This window comes from Drosophila tropicalis, unplaced genomic scaffold (genome assembly GCF_018151085.1).
Source record: "Drosophila tropicalis isolate 14030-0801.00 unplaced genomic scaffold, ASM1815108v1 contig_593, whole genome shotgun sequence".
In the NCBI taxonomy this organism is placed as follows: domain Eukaryota; kingdom Metazoa; phylum Arthropoda; class Insecta; order Diptera; family Drosophilidae; genus Drosophila; species Drosophila tropicalis.
The window spans coordinates 19,058,407-19,076,651 of record NW_027173070.1 but is presented as its reverse complement, the minus strand read 5'-3'; the positions used below and the strand labels follow the sequence as shown (position 1 = coordinate 19,076,651).

At 30.5% G+C, this 18,245-nt stretch overlaps 1 protein-coding gene across 4 annotated transcripts in view; it reads right to left on the bottom strand.

Moving 5' to 3' along the window:
* Positions 1 to 14,601, bottom strand: part of Drip (aquaporin homolog protein drip) — a 28,077-nt gene extending 13,476 nt beyond the window's left edge. The window contains exon 1 of one of the 4 annotated variants that reach the window (XM_068290320.1): positions 14,413 to 14,601. Coding sequence is in view for 2 of the 4 variants with exons in the window: in XM_068290316.1 (XP_068146417.1) it covers positions 12,197 to 12,212 (16 nt within the window). In the remaining 2 variants the exon portion in view is untranslated. Of the gene's footprint in view, positions 1 to 7,479; positions 7,550 to 12,196; positions 12,784 to 14,412 lie in introns of those variants that run through there. The other 3 variants (XM_068290317.1, XM_068290316.1, XM_068290318.1) reach the window with 3 other exon arrangements.
* Between the last annotated feature and the right edge of the window lie 3,644 nt (positions 14,602 to 18,245).

The following is an 18,245-nucleotide window of genomic DNA, read 5'->3' as shown; positions in this document are numbered from 1 at the left end:
AAAGATAGCAAAAAAAAACAAATAGAGACTAAATTTGAAACGTGTACTTTTCTTCCTCTATCAAAAACTAAAGTTCTATTTATCAAAGTCAAAGTGATAAAAAATTCATTCCATTTCGAATGTGAAGAGGGGGGCAAACTTTTTTCTAAGAATTCAATCAGATATATCAGTAAATTACTCAGATTTTAGCAATGTGCCCTTTCCAAAAAAAAATTGCTAAACCTAATTACAAGGTGACAATCCATCAATCAATTCAATTAATCAATCAAAATGCAACAAAGTGCATAAGAAAATGAATAACTTCATCTTCAATTAATGTTTGATTGTTTAATAATATTAATCATTACAATGATTTATTTATGCATTTTATACTCTGCAGTAACACATGCCATTCGGGTATATCAGTTTCAATAAGTAATTGATTAGATTCTCTCTCGTAGATCTCACTCTTTGTCAAAAGTAAGTAAGGAAGTGCATTTTAAAGTCGACTTTAGTGTTTACTTCCACATTCAAGTTGAAATTGTTAATGAAATTGGGAATGAAAATTGAATTTCAAGTTCAATGAAACCTGTAAATGCTAAATATTAACTCATATACTTGACATGCTCTGGCAATATTTCATCAACGATAATTAACACTTTTGTTTCACTTTACGCAAATCACACTCAAAGTTTATATATGTTTTAGTTACAATTATAGCCTAAGTTTCATGCCAATATACATATCTCCATATTTATCTATATTCAGTTTGATTGCGCTTATACACAGGTTTAACTTGACTCAAATAATTGATGGGATTGTTGTTAAGGCGGTGGGGGATTTGAGCAATAGCAATTTGTCATATTTTTAGCCCACTTTATGGTCTCTAGAGGCTACCGTATAATTGGCCATAAAGATAGCCAAAGAGTTAGTACTTATCGTCGGTCCTAATCTAAATTACTTAACCAGGCCCAAACATCAAATAGCTTGTGTTAGGTAGCCAAAAAATGAGGTCAAATTCCATCTAAAATCGTGTAGGCCTAAATATAGTTTTTGTTTTCTTCTTGTTTTTCTATCACATCCTTGAATCTAATGTACAAAGTGTGTTTGAAACAATCGAAATCAGCAAAAATAAATAACAAAACAAATAATAAATAATAATAACAATCATAATAAACAATAACAATTGAGGGCGTGACGACAAGACAGACAAATGGCAAAGAGTTTCGAGACAAGGCTAGATAAATTGTTAAATCGCCAAAGATTTCAATACATATGATCATGAATGCTATTAGGCTTCAAAATTTGTCTAATACTTCCAATTAATTGTACGAGTCATGCAACAAAAAGTTTTAAATTTAAAAATATAGTACATAGATGAGAAATCTTAAACAATTTTGGCTTCAAAATTATAAGACAAATGCAAGAGAATATCAATTTCATTATGAAAACTTGGAAAATAGTTACAAATACTTTCCAAAAGCTACCTATCCTTTTTCTTGTTTCACATTAAGCCATAAGTATTTGAATGGCTTTCTCTTTTTAGTTTCATCTGAAGAAGTTTTTCATTTGTAGTGAAAATTAAAGCCAAATATATCAGATATTATTAGCAACTTGAAAACGAAAACTCATAGAAATAAAAAACAAATCAAATTTCCGATCAAAAGCTAAGATTGAAAATTTTTTTCTGTGTAGACAATCTATTAATTTGTCTATCATTTTGGCGCCATATAACTACAATGTAAGGCCCATACCTATCACATATCGGAGGAGACCGAGAAGCACCGCAAGCAAACACGATATTCCCATTTCGACATGAAATTAATTAGTGAGCTATCAAATACAAGAGACTAATATGTAGTTATGCCTTGCCACGGCTTGTTCATTGACGTTTTGCACATACCAAAAGCATGTGTAAGTGGGCAAAAAGCAATACCTAAATGAAAGCAAAGAAATTTGTACTTCACTTTGGTGCTTAACCTACATAAAGTAGAAGAAGAAATGCTAATTAGTATGCAAAACGAATACGAACATGAGCGAGATGAGAAGGAGGTGCTGGAGGAATGAAGTACGTTCTCATTCTCGATTTGAAACGTTTTACACGCTTCCGTGTTGAAAACAGAAATAATTTTATATTACTCTCTCTCTCTCTCTCTGAAGTCAGAGATTTGAATCTTTAAAATATATGGATTTCAAAAACATAACGAAACGCAGTTCCAAGCCCAGTTCTCTAATGTCAAGGTCATACACAATGTATGTAGGTATGCCCGTCCATCCAGCACCTTAGTTAGCACTTTTTACACTTTTTATCAGCTATTTAGCCATCTGTGTTACGTCACGGCAAAAAGAAAAGGCCGAGGAAAAGGTAAGGTAGTCAATGGAAACACAAATCAGATATGAATCTTTCTCCACCTTGTCGGCTCGTTTGGTTTTATGCCCGGGTAGTTCTTCTTCAACGATTTATGGCCATTTGAATTACTTAGTTGCCTGATAAGATAGCAGAGCAACAACAACAACAACAACAACAACAATGTCTGAAGTGACTAGTATGACTCGAGTGTTTTCAAGTGCATCACCATTTAGAGTTTCGCTTTAAATTATCATAAGCATTTGCCCAAAATTGGTTAAATAAAATGCAATTGAAATATACTTGGAATAAATATAAAGCACTAAAATAAGCAAACAAACTAAATAATAACTTTAATTCAAAGTCCATATTGGTCGGTCCTTAGAAAGTCCGAGTCACAAGGTGCAGTTGCTATAACTAAACATTCACCGGACTTCCGTTTAGCATGGACTTGGACTTGGGCTTGCTCTTGGTTTGCAGCTCGTAAAATTCAAAGACACTGAGAGAAATTGTTTCAAATATATTACAAAAGAATGAGGTGTTTTGCTTTATCATTCTTATTATTCTTAATAAACGAAGAAGTCTTGTAGATTGCAGTGATAGAAAGTGTAAAAGACCTTTTAATAAAAGAAACCCAAAAACAATCACTTTATAATTTACTCAGCAAATAGCTTGGCCTTCTCTTAAGATCCTTTTAAGGTTAATAAATAGAGCAATAGTTTTGTCTATCTCTTCTCAATACTAATAAATTCCTTTCACTAATGCATATTTCTTCCTATCTATCATACATGCCTCTGTCTATCTTTAGGGATTCTCTAAAAGCTAAAAGCACTTGCCATTTCCTTTTATAAAAGCTTCATTATTGTTATCGATAATTATTTGAGAATAGAAACGATTATTTATAATATTTTTTACCTTTGCACTTTAAACTTATCATTCTCATTAAATTGACACCACTTTACAGTTCAATTAGAAATCGATGATGTGGGTAAATCTGATCCTTTTTATCGATAACTATAAAGTAAACGATCAACGATCAGTTTGGTGACCTTTTCACTCTCAAATTAACACTTTACATTTCATTTTGAAATGGTTAATGTAACTAAAATTATTAACAAGAAGATTCATCTATAATCTGAATACTTTTATCGATAATCAAAGAAATCAATAATCATACAATACAATCATAAAATATACTCAAACACTATTATATCTAGTTTATGTATATTGGCAATTTCATTAAGTTTCTTGAAATAAAACCACATTATATCAAAGTACAGTAAGATTCACCTAAAAATCGTTTAGTGTTATCGTTAAACACCATGAAAGTTATCGATTAACTATCACCCTTAAAAGACTGACTTCGTGTCAGTTTAACAAAGTAAACATTTTCATTTAATCATTACACATTAGTAAAGGTTAAACATTTTTCTCTCAGTGTACGCTGGCTTAAGAGGTGCAGCAGTTTACTTTACTTTACCTTGGCTTAGCTTGGTAAGCAAAGTCAAAGTCAAGGCGCTGCTAGTGAGTGACAGAGGAGGTGCGGCTCGCTCCTCTGATGGCTGGACTCACACGTGTCAGGTGCCTCGCCATAATGGAGGCCAGCAAGCCAAAGGCTTGGCTCTCGGACACTCTCGGAACTGGTTTGTTGTTTTCGAAAAAAAAAAAACACCCAAAAAAAAGGAAACAAAGCAAACAAACAACAACAAAACAAAAAATATCCTTTCCTTGGTGAGTTCCTCTTGCAAATCACATACATACATAAGTTGAAAAGTTGGAAGGTCTTTCTTTTTTTTTTTTTTGGTTTATATGATATTCATAAGTATTATTAGAACATGAGCAATGTCATAGCTGCTCTTCTCACCTAGTTCCCACTCCTTTAAGCCATTCGAATATGGCTTAACTTATTTGCCACTGACACGCAAATAACGCATAATTTCGCTAATATTCCCCATATGAGTTTGTGTTTCTCTAGTCGTTTTCTCTTAGTTATTGTTAATTTCCCATGTCATGGTAATTACAAGACAAAAGGCTCGTGTTTGCCCCTCCCTCTCGACATCCCTGACTCTAACTGCCTTTGTTCATCTACAATAATTAATCAATTTAATCGGATTATTAATTTTCGGGTTTGCGTAATACAAACTTTTCGCTCTTCATTTGTTTTTCAAGACATTTCACACAGACTGTTTTGTTCATTCAATAAGGTGATGATTTTATTAAAAATAGAGAAGAAAAAAAAAAACGGTGAAATAAATGTAATAAAGAGAGACCCAAAAAAGAAACCTGTTCCCTCTCCTCACACACACAGATGATATATTCCGTTCCGATCGACCAATAAATTTTATTAATTAGTCACATGCCCTGCCCCGGCTATTCAATTCAACTGCGAGGGAGGTGCGAGTTTTCGGTTGGTTCTGGTTTATGGCAGGCATAAAATTTATGTCGTCTAAACTAAAGTCAATTACTAAACTAATAAATCTATTAGAGAATTTATGATGGAGTAGAATTTTAATATGCATTTGAATAGCCACAAAAAGTGAAAAACTTTGTATAAACGGTAAGGCAAATGTTACCCTTTCTATTACCCCACCAACTAATTATAAAAATTATTTTTTTTTTTTTAAATTCATTCCATAAACATTCTTGAGTTAGACGGCTCTTTTTCCATTTTGTTTGATGAATTTTTGATTAATTTAATAATAATTGATTCTAGCTTTAATGGGCTATAAAAATTGATTCAGCTAATCACTTTAAAGACCCCCCAAAAAAACATCTAAAACCATGATGAATCATTGGCATAAGGTGATATTTCTTTCAAGGAGGTGGCTCTAAAAGTTTTCAAAATATTTCAGTCTTAACTTTGTCTTTTTAAAGACATAAAGGGAGAAGCATTCATAGAAGGAACTAAAGGATTTAATTGTCTAACAACGAATCTTAAACATATCAACTAATTTAGTTTGTTATTATTTGAAAATACAGTTGGACGCCGATTAACCGGAACAATCGGGATCAGAACCATCACGAAAAATCGATAAATTGGTTAAAACGAGAGCTAGAAATATTTATGTTTAGTAGTTTGTTTCCACTGTTTAGCTTTTCTTCTAAATTCTATAAACTTGAACTTTATCTTGATCTGTTATCTCAGAAGAATTAAAATTTTCAAGAAACTCCATCAAAGTGTTAGATGCATTTTTGGACTCTTGGAAAGAGACTTTTGAAGCTGTTACTTCTTCATCTGATTCTTGATTGCTTGTCTCTGAATTATCATCGTTACGGATCATCACGGATACTACGAAGGTAATCACTGTTAACAGGGACAATGGAACAAACTAAACTTCATCACTGATACTACGAAGGTAATCACGGTTAATAGGGACAATGGAACAAACTAAACCTCATCACGGATAGCAGGGGTCTGCGGTTAATGGTAGTCCGGATAAACGCGGTCCATTTGAAATTAGTTTTCCCCAAATTCATAACAATTATATTGAAAAAGCAGTCCTCGGTATATAAGTTGTCTAAGTGACCCAGTCGTTTGTTCAAGTGAACAACGAGTATCCGGCTTCGAATCCCAGGATAGTGTATGTAGTTGGATGTAGTTTTCGTCTAACCATAAGCCGAAGGCCTTAGTTGCCAGTGCTTTTAAAATATAGTTAAGTTGATAGTTTACAACTATATCCTATACTTATAATGATAATAATAATATATTGAAAAAGATAAAAATTGAAAACTTTTTAATTTCAATACTTTTGAACCAAATGTGTTTTGTGTAAATAAATTTGCTATAATTCAAGAAGATGACAAAAAGAAATAAAAACTTTTGAATTATTTTAAAAATAAAATGTAATTCCTAAATAATAAATATCCAAGTCCAAATCCTAAACAGCTAAAGTAGAGACTTTATAAGTAACTAACAGAATTTAATGTGGAAATTTTTTAAATATTTTATCTAAAAGTTTCTATTGATTTTAGACGATTTTTGGGTAACTTCTTAATGCATTATTAAAATGTATTTTTCTTATTTGGTGAAATGTAATTGTAAAAAAAATTGTTAAAAAAAAAATTGATAAAAAAATTGTAAAAAAATTGTAAAAAATTGTAAAAAATTGTAAAAAATTGTAAAAAAAATTGTAAAAAAAAAATTGCATTGACTTCAAACCATTTTTAACCAACATAAAACGTCTATTCATATAATTTGTTTATTATATATTTTCTAATTTATAGAAATTCGATGGATTCAGAAAGGTTTTTTGCCAGTTTTTTTTTGCAAATTTGATTATTTTTTTTATTAAAATATTAATGGTTTTTATAAATTTTAAGCTGGTTTACATAGAAATTAGTTATCTTATTGTTATTATTATGTTTTAAACATAAGAACAAGAACAGAAGAAGTTCAAATAAAATTTATCAATGATTTTTGTATCTTTTAACTTTATTTACTGAATTTTTCGAAAAGCTCTGATAGGCTAAAAACCAGTTACATTAGGTTCAGAAATTGTATATAAGAAAGCTAATTATAATCTACTGAGTTTTTTAATGATCAAATTCTATTGAAATTGTTTTACTTTTTAATGAAAGGTTTCGATTACCCTTTGCCCTTTGTGATTTTAATTTCGCTTTCCTGAAAAATGCATTTTATACAATTTGTTTACTCATCAATTATAAAATAAACTCGGTACATTTTGTTTTAATTATTTTAGTCACGTTAATTAGATAGAAAAAAAAACCATAACTTTCCATGAGAACATCTTTTGTGATTCTACATTTCAATTGCAGTCTCTCAATGTCAGTACAAGTATTAAGCAAATTATATATTAAGTTTAGCATTTGTTTTTTCACATTGAAGATTCATTCATGGGGCAATGACAATAGTTATACTGTTATATTAGAACAGATTAGAGCCGAAAACACAAACTTCCTAAAACTTGTTTGATTTGCTGATTTTATGCTCATTGCCCCGTGATGTCATGATGGATGTCAACGCCGAAACTCACGATTATAATTATAGTTGAATCTCTCTACATACATACATACATATGTATATACATTCCTATGATTTATGTTTAATTCACATTGCTGACGACTTTGAGAATTGTCACCACAAACAACCACATCAAATGGCCAAAGAGATTAGAAACACGTTTTCCTCTTACCTTTTGGAGGCGTAATATTTCTCACGATCCGATCTGCTTCCAAGTAATGTATCTATTGATCTATCTAACTCAATTGCCATTGACTTTGCCTGAACGTTCCTTGAAACAGTTTTTTACAGTTGTCGAAATAAATATTTGAACAATTGTTTAAACATCTTCTCGCCCAGCATGCATGAAGGCGGACCTTAACATTAATTAACTCTAGCCAGAATGAACTTTGTTTCCAATATTTTATTTTAACGCCTGAGCAAATTAATTATCACTCGGCGACAAAGTAAGGTAAATATTTTCTTCTATTTGACGCCAAAGATGGGCAAATATGATAAAAAACAAAGCAAATAATTAATTAATTGCACACAATTTCAACATAATTCTCGTTTTCGTTTCAATATACCCTACACAACACACAACTGGGTATATTAATTTAAGGGGTAAGTATAGTATTAACTTTCAAGTGCCTTTAAAAATCGAAAAAAAAATTTTTTAAATAAAAACTCGACAGTGTTACTTGGGGAATTTTGACCTTTAACTAATGCAATTTGATTTTTTCATTTCCGATAATTCTGTGACCAGTTATGATGTTCACCGCAAACCACTTTTTTTCGAGGTCCCGTCGGAGATTGCCTATATCTCACTCAATTTTCAATTTTTTGGATGAAAATTTTCACACATATTGTTTAAATGTTAAATTATCACACGGGTTAACAATTGAAACTGAGACTTTCCGTATTGCCAATAAAAATTCTTTAAAAATTACCGATTTTTGTTTTATTTAAACAAACATAAATACAATTTAAATTTTGAGTATCATTTAGACTAGGAATAGTTTATATTTAGGAACACATTCTAAATGAATAGGTATTTAAATGGTATTCTTAAGTGAGAGACTTTTAAAATAAAACTCTTTCTTTGCTTTTCCAAGATTTCTTTTTAAATTAAGGCTGCACTTTATAAGAACTGAAGATGAAATTTTAGTTCACAAAACTTCTTACAATTAGATAATCTTAGGAACTTTTAGATGAGGCTATCTGATCAGTTGATCAAAGTGAAGAGTCCCGTGGTAAGTTATATAATGATTTCTTATACTTTACAACAAAAAATATGGTACATTGATATGGTATTAGCATTATCATGTTGTGATTTGTGAAGTTAGAGATGGGTGGTGGGTGGTGCTAATGATCAACCTTAGGTCTGTTCCTACACAAACCATTCGCATTCCATATAATCAGTTTATCAAAGGGAAGATTCCTAGAAGTAACCTATATTTCTTTTACTTTACAACAAAAAATAATGAATGATATGAAATAAAAGTTTATGGACTTTAAATCGGTTGTTACTTAAAAGAATAAGACTTGGCTTAGAAAAGTAAATACTTAGAGTTCAAATATGAACTCCAATAGATGGCCCAGATTCGAAATAATTAAAATAGACAAAATTTAAGTAAAGAGTTTCCAATAATTACTAAAATTTATATAAGATTTGTTTCCTCTCCCCTAAATATGTTTCTGATTATAATAGTTTTTAATACTTACTGCCAGATTGACTTAATCAATGATTCTGCATGATTAACTCTAAAGTCTAGTTATGAAATTTATGAGCTCACAAAAATTTAAGCATCTTGATACTTGAAATTACTTTAGTCTATAGCTTTTGATTTCTGTTTTATATTTTCTGTTTACAATCTTAAATTTAGAAGAAATCTCATTGCTAAAGGGTGACTTCAAGTCGGCTTAATATGTATATTTGATAGAAAACTATATTGTTTTTATCGTTTTTAGATTTCTCAATTGTTTAATTCTGTCTGCGTTTTTTTGAGCTAGGTTCATTCACTTGATAACTTTTGCTTTATGTCTGCTTTCGTTTGGGTTGAGGAAGTCATCATAATGATATAAATGGCTGAAAATCTGTTGTTGTTTATTTTACTACCAGTATCTTTCGCTCTCTCCCTCTCTTCTCTTTGCCCCCTTTCCATTTAATCTCTCTCTCTCTCTCTCTCTATCTACACATTTGTCATGCAAACTTTCAGTTACAGAAAACAGAAATCATCGCACGGAAGCCACAAAACAAAATCAAAATAACAAAAAAATAACAAACAAAAAGAAGTAAAAAAAAAAAACATCATTTGGCTAGAGGCTAATTTACTGTCATGCTGCGGCTCAACGGTGAAAATATATACTCATGGGTAAGGTATATTGAAAAGCAATCATGTCGTTATCGATATGGAGAGAGGGAGAGGCAGAGAGAGAGGCATGCCACACAGATATACGATTACTTATAGTATGCGATTATAGTTTACAGATGACACAAGTGTGTGATTAAAGATGATTTTCCAAAATGAAATGACAATCAACAAAACAAACTGTTTAATTAAAATGAAAAGCTGGAAAATTATTAACAATGCCTACCAAATTAGTATGAAAATTGGAAGGGAAGTAAAAGTTTCAACATCTCAACACCTTTCTTAAGTTTATTGTGCAAAGATAACGAAAAAACAAGTTACCAATATATGATTTGCAAAAAATTTATACGTCAAACTATTGTTCTATAAATAAATTTCTGAGAAAATTCAATACAGAATTGGAAAAATTTTAAATACATAGATTTCTAAAAAGTCTAACGAGAAGTCAATCGTTATCTTATGGGACACTTCAGAACACGGCGGGAATCACAGAAATGAAAGCGCTTTCTTAAAATATTTGCCAGACTTAGATAAAATATTTAAGTTTTGTATCTCAAAAGTTTTACCATAATTTTTGCTTCATTTTGATAGACAGAAACTAAGCCATAAATTAAAAGGTGTCATTGTTACCGAATTGAATTCCACTTAAATTTTATGTACTTATTTAATGAAATGACAATTTCAAATTTCAAGAATTTTATTTCATATAAAAAGGAAATCATTAAACTTTAGTAATAATCCAATTTCACTTTTCCTATTTATTTAGATAACATTTCTCTTAGTATCATGAGCTCAGATAAATTTTGGTACTTGAAATTACTTTAGTCTAAAGCTTTTGATTTCTTGTTCTTTTATATTAAGTAACAAACGAATCAAAGTCGATAAACTTTTACTTCATATCATTCATTGTTTTAGATTGGTAAGTTTAAGAAATATAGCCCCTTAATAAAACTTACTACTAGGAATCTTCCCTTTGATCAACTGATCAGATAGCCTTATCTAAAAGTGACTAAGACTATTAAATTCTGTGATTAGAAACTTGAACTTGTCAAAAGTTCTTCTCTTGTCTTTGACTTTTACTCTAATCTTAAGAAATGGTTTGTTTTTGGCATTTATATTGAATTAATAAAGCCGCTTTTAACAATTACGATGTTGAATTTTAAACAAGTTAAGAATTTACCCACTCAAGTTAAACTTAAAGGATAATCTTAAAGATTGGTAAAACAAAGCATTGCCAATATTCGAAGGCAACTCTCTAACTCAAAAGAAAACCTATAAATAACATCCACATAGAGAGAGAGAGATTCAAAGTCTCTGATGAAATTCAAAGAACCTTGAAATTTTTTGGCCAAAAGCTTTTCCACCCACAGGATCATTTCTTTAGGCTCTCACTATATTGGTAAGACCTGAGACATTATGGCCTTATTACTGTACTCTTTGTGACACTTTCTCATTCTTCAACAACAAATTGTGAAATATAAAAAATATTAAACCACTTTCCACTTTAAATTTTTTGTATAATGTTCAACTCGGAGAACTAGAAAACTCACTTATCCATAATTTTGCCATCTTTAATAAAAGAATTGAATTTATTTCAACTTAAAAACATAAATTGCGATTACAAAACTTATCTTCCATTAAGGATGGGAAATCAAATTTTAGATTTAAGTTTTTAATAATAGTTAACTATTGTTTTATTGCAATTCTCATTGTAATTTACAAAAATAATTTCAAAAGTAATCTAAAACATAAATTGTATTAAATTTTTGCCCATATACTTAAGCAAAATTTCAATTTAAACATTTTTAATCCTTAATATATTAAAAAAAAACTAACTTCTTCACTGCTATTTATTAATATTTTATGATTAATTTATTAATATATAAACTGTCAACAGCCCTCACAATTCTTAAAAGTGAAAACCATGACTAAAAATTGAAACCTCAACAAAGTATTACATAGATTGAGTAAACATTTCAAAATCATAAACATTTTCAAAACTAAAATTTCAAAAATCAATACCCTATATAGAAGCAAGATATCCCTGATATCCCTGAGATTTCAATGCGCTATAAAAAAAATTATGGCTCAAAGCAAAAATCCCCCTTAAAAAACGAAATGCTAAATACAAAATTTCGAAAAAGGCTCAAAAAATAGTTGATTTTTTAGATTTTCACTAAATTTTTATGAAAAATTAAAACTTTATTGTAGAAATTATTGTTTGTAGTGAAAATTTGAAAAACTATTTCATAGACAAATTGGGCAGAAGTTTTTGTAATTAAAAAATTATTCACAGTTTTTGGAAAACTACACATTTTCTTCTTCTTTCACTATTTTCATCTTGTGATTTCACATAAATTATGTATTTTTTTTTTATTTTGGTATTACATTTTGTTTCCACTTAATGCCAAAAGCAATTGAATTGAATTGAATTTTGCACACTTTTTCAAAACTATTAACCTTGTGGCAAGCACCTCTCTCTCTCGCTCTCTCTCTCTATCTCTATCTCTGTGTCTCTTTCTCCAACTTCACACTCACCTGTTTTCTCAACCATTTTGGTTATTTGAAATTACAATAATAATTTTATTTTTTATTTTCTTCAGCTGCCACTTGAATAATTTTTTGTTACTTTTTTTTTTTTATTGACCGCGTGGGGGGCTTTGCTTTGCTTTCGTTTGAAGTAAAAGTACGTTATATTTTTTTTTGCGGGGTGGCTGGTGGCGGGGGGTTTTTTTTCGGTTTGGCGCACTTGAATATAATATTTAACAATAATAATTGTTAAGTTAAGGTTAAGTGTCTTGTATCGAGGGTGAGGACCAGTTGCACAATTGTCCAAGTTAAATTGAAGTTTTTTGAATTTCGTCGATCAATTAACAAGTGAGATGAAAGCGCGTCCACTTTTTATTTTTCTTTCGTTCGTTTTCTCAATTTAATTAGCCTTGTTGAGAAAGCAGCAGCAGCCAAGAGGTAGACAGGCTTTAAGCCGTTTGTCTGTTATTGGTAGTTTGATTTGATTTTGTGCAGATTTTCCGCAAACTTTGTTAAGTTTTTGTTTTGTATTATTGTTGTTATTATTTTTTGGGAGCTGTTGTTACCACGTTCGTTGTTCGAGCGCAAATAAACGTTGGCCGGCCTGTGTCTGTAAGTGATATACTCTCTGTCAGCGTCGCTGTCTCAGTCGCTGTCGCAGTCGCAGTTGCTGTTGGCGTTTGCTGTTGACGTTGAGGCAACGTCAATGCTTCGTTTGGAGTCTTGGGGCTTGGCCAAGTCAAAGGGTTTGGTGCTTGGTGCTTGGTGCTTGGTTGGTTGGGCCTCTTAGGATGATGATTTAATTAGGCAAGTTCTTTTGCTGCCATTTTTTGTTGTGGTTTTGCACACGCCATTTAAAGCACCATTGATTATCTTTAGCCTGTTACTCAATTTTTATGCTAGTCACAGTCGTAATCTGACAGACTGACCCATGCTTATCGCTGGAGAGTTTTATAATCCCCCCCTTCAACACACGTGATTTAGTCATGGCAACAACCTAAAGCGAATGTTTAAACCTTCATTAGGCCAAGTTGCACATTACATTTTAACTGTAATGGGTTATGGCTGAGAGGGCCTTCTAATAGCCTGCAATGGCTTATCAGTTTTCACTTTTTTGTCTTGTTGGGTAAATAAACTTTCCAACCTAAATTTAATATTGATTATAGTCAGACATTTTGTATATTTATAAGTCTTTTTTGCTTTTGTTTTTGTAAGCAACAGTTGGCAAAGAAATTTATTGACAAAACATTTGCTCTGACGATTTATGAAAACAGAAAACCAAATTAACTTTAATGCCAGTTAAATATTAAATTGACACGAACAGAAAAATCTATATACAATTTTTTTTTCTCTTTTAAAGGCACTTGAAAAACTTCACGAAATGAGATAGAAAAATCGTTGACATTGAATTTATTTAGGAGTTTTTGAATTGTAATTTTTGCGGCTTCCAGGCAAGAAATTTCAACGCCAAAAATTCGACAAGTGGAAAGAAAAGATAATAATCGACATAAATTGAACAATAAACACACACACACACGCACACACACACACAACAAACCAAACCAAAGTGAGCAATTTTTGTGTGGGTTGGTGGAGAAGAGAAAAAAAAAACCGAAACTGAATTTCAAAAATCAAATAACGAATTATGCACAGTTATTATTGAAAAAAAAAAGCGGCTAATCATGAAATGGACAACAACAACAACACATGAGTCAGTAGAAAATGTGGTTCAAATCGGCCACAATCAAAGCCGAGCAGGAGGGAGCGTGCCTCCCTCTCAAAAAGCCCCAAAAAAAATCCACAAAAAAAAAAAAAAATTGTAATGATTAATTTAGCCAATGCACAAACCCAAATAAAGGTCAATGCTGCGCCACATTTGACACTTCAACCAAAAACATAAAAGACACGACAACGGAGGGAGGCTACAGCGAAGTAAGAGGCGGAGGCGGAGGCAGAGGAGGAGGCGACACTCCGGCAGCTTCATCATCAATCTTTGTATGCCAAATGCGTGTGCGTACACACACACACACACACACACATACACATATGTTGTTGTTGTTGTTATTGTCCAAGTCCAAGTCTATGCAAATTTTTTTTTGTGCGCACTCTGATTATGGCCAAAAGACTTGATGAATGTATCATATAGGTACAGGGTTCACATGGTTGCATAGAAATACAGTAAACACTCACCACTCATAAGGATATTTTCGACAGTAGACACTCACCACAACACATGACGATGTTTCTTTATATGCGAATTTGAAAACTCTATTGAAATCAGATTTCCAATTTCTGGCTATAATGTTAAAGTTTTCTTTAGGAAATACCAAAAGGTAACAAAAAAAAAAGAATAAATTTTGAATTTTTAGACTAATTTCAAATCATTTGTTGAACATCAAGAACTACTTATAATCTAAAAATGCATAATGTGAATTTTGAACTTGAAAATTTATGTTTTTTTTTTTTTTTTTCTAATGCTCCCCAAAATTTTGATAGATTTTGCTAGGCTTTATGTTTGTGAATGTTTATGTTTATAATACGGATCAGACGTAATTATACCCTTGCAGAGGGTATTATAAAATTGATCAGAAAACAAAATTTGAACATGTAAAATTATTATTACCAAGGACTGCAAGGGTATAAAAGCTTCGGCATAGCCGATGTTAGCTTCTTTGATTTTTATATTAAAGGAGTTAGTTAAGTATTTATTAGAAAATAGTTAATATATATTTGATCTTAAAAGTTTAAACTCTTTAAAGACATCTCAAGAATTAAGAAATCATTTTCCATTGTATCATTCCATCAAGCTATCAACATTGATTCAAATATCTACTAATAAATTAGTTTATTATTTGAAAAGCCATATTTCATACTGAATTCCTTACTTAACTGCAACTTTATAGGGCACTAAATCATTATTTCCATTGAAAACTAATCAAGAGTTGGAAATATTTCAGTTTTACATAATATAATTTAATTTTTTTAGTAAAAAATATGTCCATATTTTACTTCTAATTGGTAATAAAGCTAAAATATGGTCAAAGTACGTAACGGCTAAAGAAAACATAAGTTAAAAAAAAAAAAAACAAACATTTAGTTACTAATCTAAAAACGATTTCAACTGCTGGCCAAAGCAAAAAATCAAAATGAACTACAAAAGAAGTTTTTTGTGGAATGTAATTAAAAGACTAAATTTCACTTTAATCAAAATAATTGTCTGTTCTGTTTACAGACTTTCCGACTATAAGACTTTAAGACTTTCCGACTATAATATCAAAATTGAACAAATAGTTAATAAATTACTTTTATTTTTACATTTTGATTTATAGATTATAAAAATTTTAAAAACAAAGTTGGGAGAAAACAAAGCTAATATAATGTTGTATTTTATGTATTAATTGTTTTAACTTTTTTGAGATTGTCAACTAAAGCATGATGGTAAATTTTCAACGAACTAATTAGTTAATCAGTTTCTTAACATAGCCAAAAATTTGTCTAGATTTCGAACTAGTTAAAGTTAATCAAAACTGGGTTTTATCCACCTTCAGGTCAAGAAATCTTAATAATTTATAAGATTTAAAATCAAAATATAATATTTTGAATAGAGTTAATAAGAGAACAAAACATTTACAATAAGCAACTTCAATTTTTGGAACTCTTTGCATTTCAAAAACATTTTTTTTCAATTGTGGCAAAAACCTAATAACACATGATATGGTTAATGCATTTAGGAAGCAATTTCAGTTTGAATTGATTTCTAAGTTTAGAAAATACATAACCCCTGATATTTTGGATATTTGGTTAAGATTGTTTCCCATTATAGACAATCATAATTCGATCTCATCTCATGATAACTCGACTCTGCCAAAGAGTATCAAGAGTTACGAGTCACTATTCAGATGTGTTTATAAAAAGATCGATCATATAAAGAATATTGATGCCTTAAGTTTGAATCAAGTTAGAAGGAGTTAAAAAGGAACATTTAATTACTTTTTAAAAGAAACTCTTTGACTATAAGCCCAAATTATCATTATTTATTTCACATAAGTAAAAGATAAGATGTCTTTAAATAAAAACCAATGTGATTTAAAGATTAAAAACAAACCAAAATTGTTGAGTTTTCAATATAAATTTTATGAAGTTAACTTAAAGTCCGTTTCTGACAGTCACTTTCACTTTACCAAGTTTTTTTGTAAATTTTTAAGAATGTTCTTAGTTGAATTTGTAGTGTAGACTGAATTAAAGTTATGGCAGTGCTTAGAACAACACTTTAAAGTAGACAACTTAATTCTCTGTTTTAGAGAAGATATCTTCTAGTTAAAACATTTTCACCTAGACAGAAGTTTTGTCAGTCATTGTACGAACTTAATCACAAAGAATATTGACCAAAAATTTGTAAAAATATAGATGTATATACAGTATAGAGCACTGTGTTTTAAAAACTTTATCATCTAAAAATAAAGCCGGCTAAGTTCGATCTAAAAATAAAACTAACTCGAATAACTTCGTATGAAGCTTGATAATGATAAACACAAATATTCAATCTGTTGAATTTTTAACCGTTTTCGAGATATTTGCAAAAAATCTACTATGAGGACACATATCAAACAGATAGTAATCTAACCATATAATATCTACTATAAAGACACATATCAAACAGATCATAATCTTACCATATTGCACTTGATTTATATATTCTGTGTTAGAAAAGAAACTGAAAATTCCATACTTTTTATACCCTTGCAGAGGGTATTACGAAATTGATAAGATGTTTGTAACGCACAGAAGGAGACGTTTCCAACGCCATAAAGTATATATATTCTTGATCAGCATGAGAAGCTGAGTTGATATAGCCATGTCCGTCTGTGCGTACGCGTTTTACTCAGCCGTCTTAAGAGCTATTGGGCTGAAATTTTTTTTTCGGGGGTTTTTATTACCCGGCAAAAATAAAGTATGAAAAGCATAAGAATCGGACCACTATATAATATAGCTCTAGAAGAACTAGAAGAAACATTTTCATAAAAATCGAGTATGCTATGAAATTTACGTATGTGATAATATGAGAGTAAAATTGTTTTGTTTGTATATTGATGAATTGAGTTGCAGAAAACAAATTTTGAACATGTAAAATTATTATTACCAAGGACTGCAAGGGTATACAAACTTCGGCATAGCCGATGTTAGCTTCTTTGATTTTTTTAAATTAATGTTCACCTTTCTCGACATTGATTGCCCATTAAGTTTGTACACATAACTTATTGAATTTTTGAAGGATAATTCAAAAAGGTTTTTTAAACAGGTGTTCAAAAACTAGATCTTGAAGATTGAATATTTTGAAAATGGTACCTAAGAAAAGCATGCGATCCCAAAAATTTTATTTTTGCAAAGACGTTTTCATTTTGAAGGTTCAATTTTTACGTAACCCAATTGGCACATCAACAGAACTATTTAAGAACAGTTTTAATAGAAGTAAAAGAATTTAAGAAACTCATAACATTATATTTATTCCAAAAGGAAGGCAATTGCCTTAGCTCTTTAGGCTAAGATCAATTAACCATCAGATCAGGATGGGTTGGATGCAACTCGGGTCTGCGTCATTTAAACTTGTTAAGTGTTCTCGTAATTGTCTAAATGTTTAATTGTTATTGTCTGTTGATTTTTGTATCTTATTGTTATTTAATGAGTTGCTTCACTGTACTGTATAACAACACATTTTGTGTTTCAAAAACAAAACAAAACAGCCAACAAAATAATAAAACGAGAAAAAAAAAAAAGGTCGCAGCTTGCGGCTAAAACAAAATTATATTTCTACTTATTGTTAATGTTTTTCGTTGTTGTTGTTGCTGTTGTTATATTTTGTGTGATTTTTGGCAAGCCTCTTGTATAATTTTTTTTTGTGCTTTTTGTTATTGTTGGCGTTGAGCTATTTGTTTCGTGTAGTGTATACCCCATATGATGATGATTGCGGTTTCAAATGTCTCCAACTTCTTCTTCTTCTTCTAGTTGTACAAGTATTTTTTGGCTTTTAGCCATGGCTAACAGTATGTCTTCTAGTTAA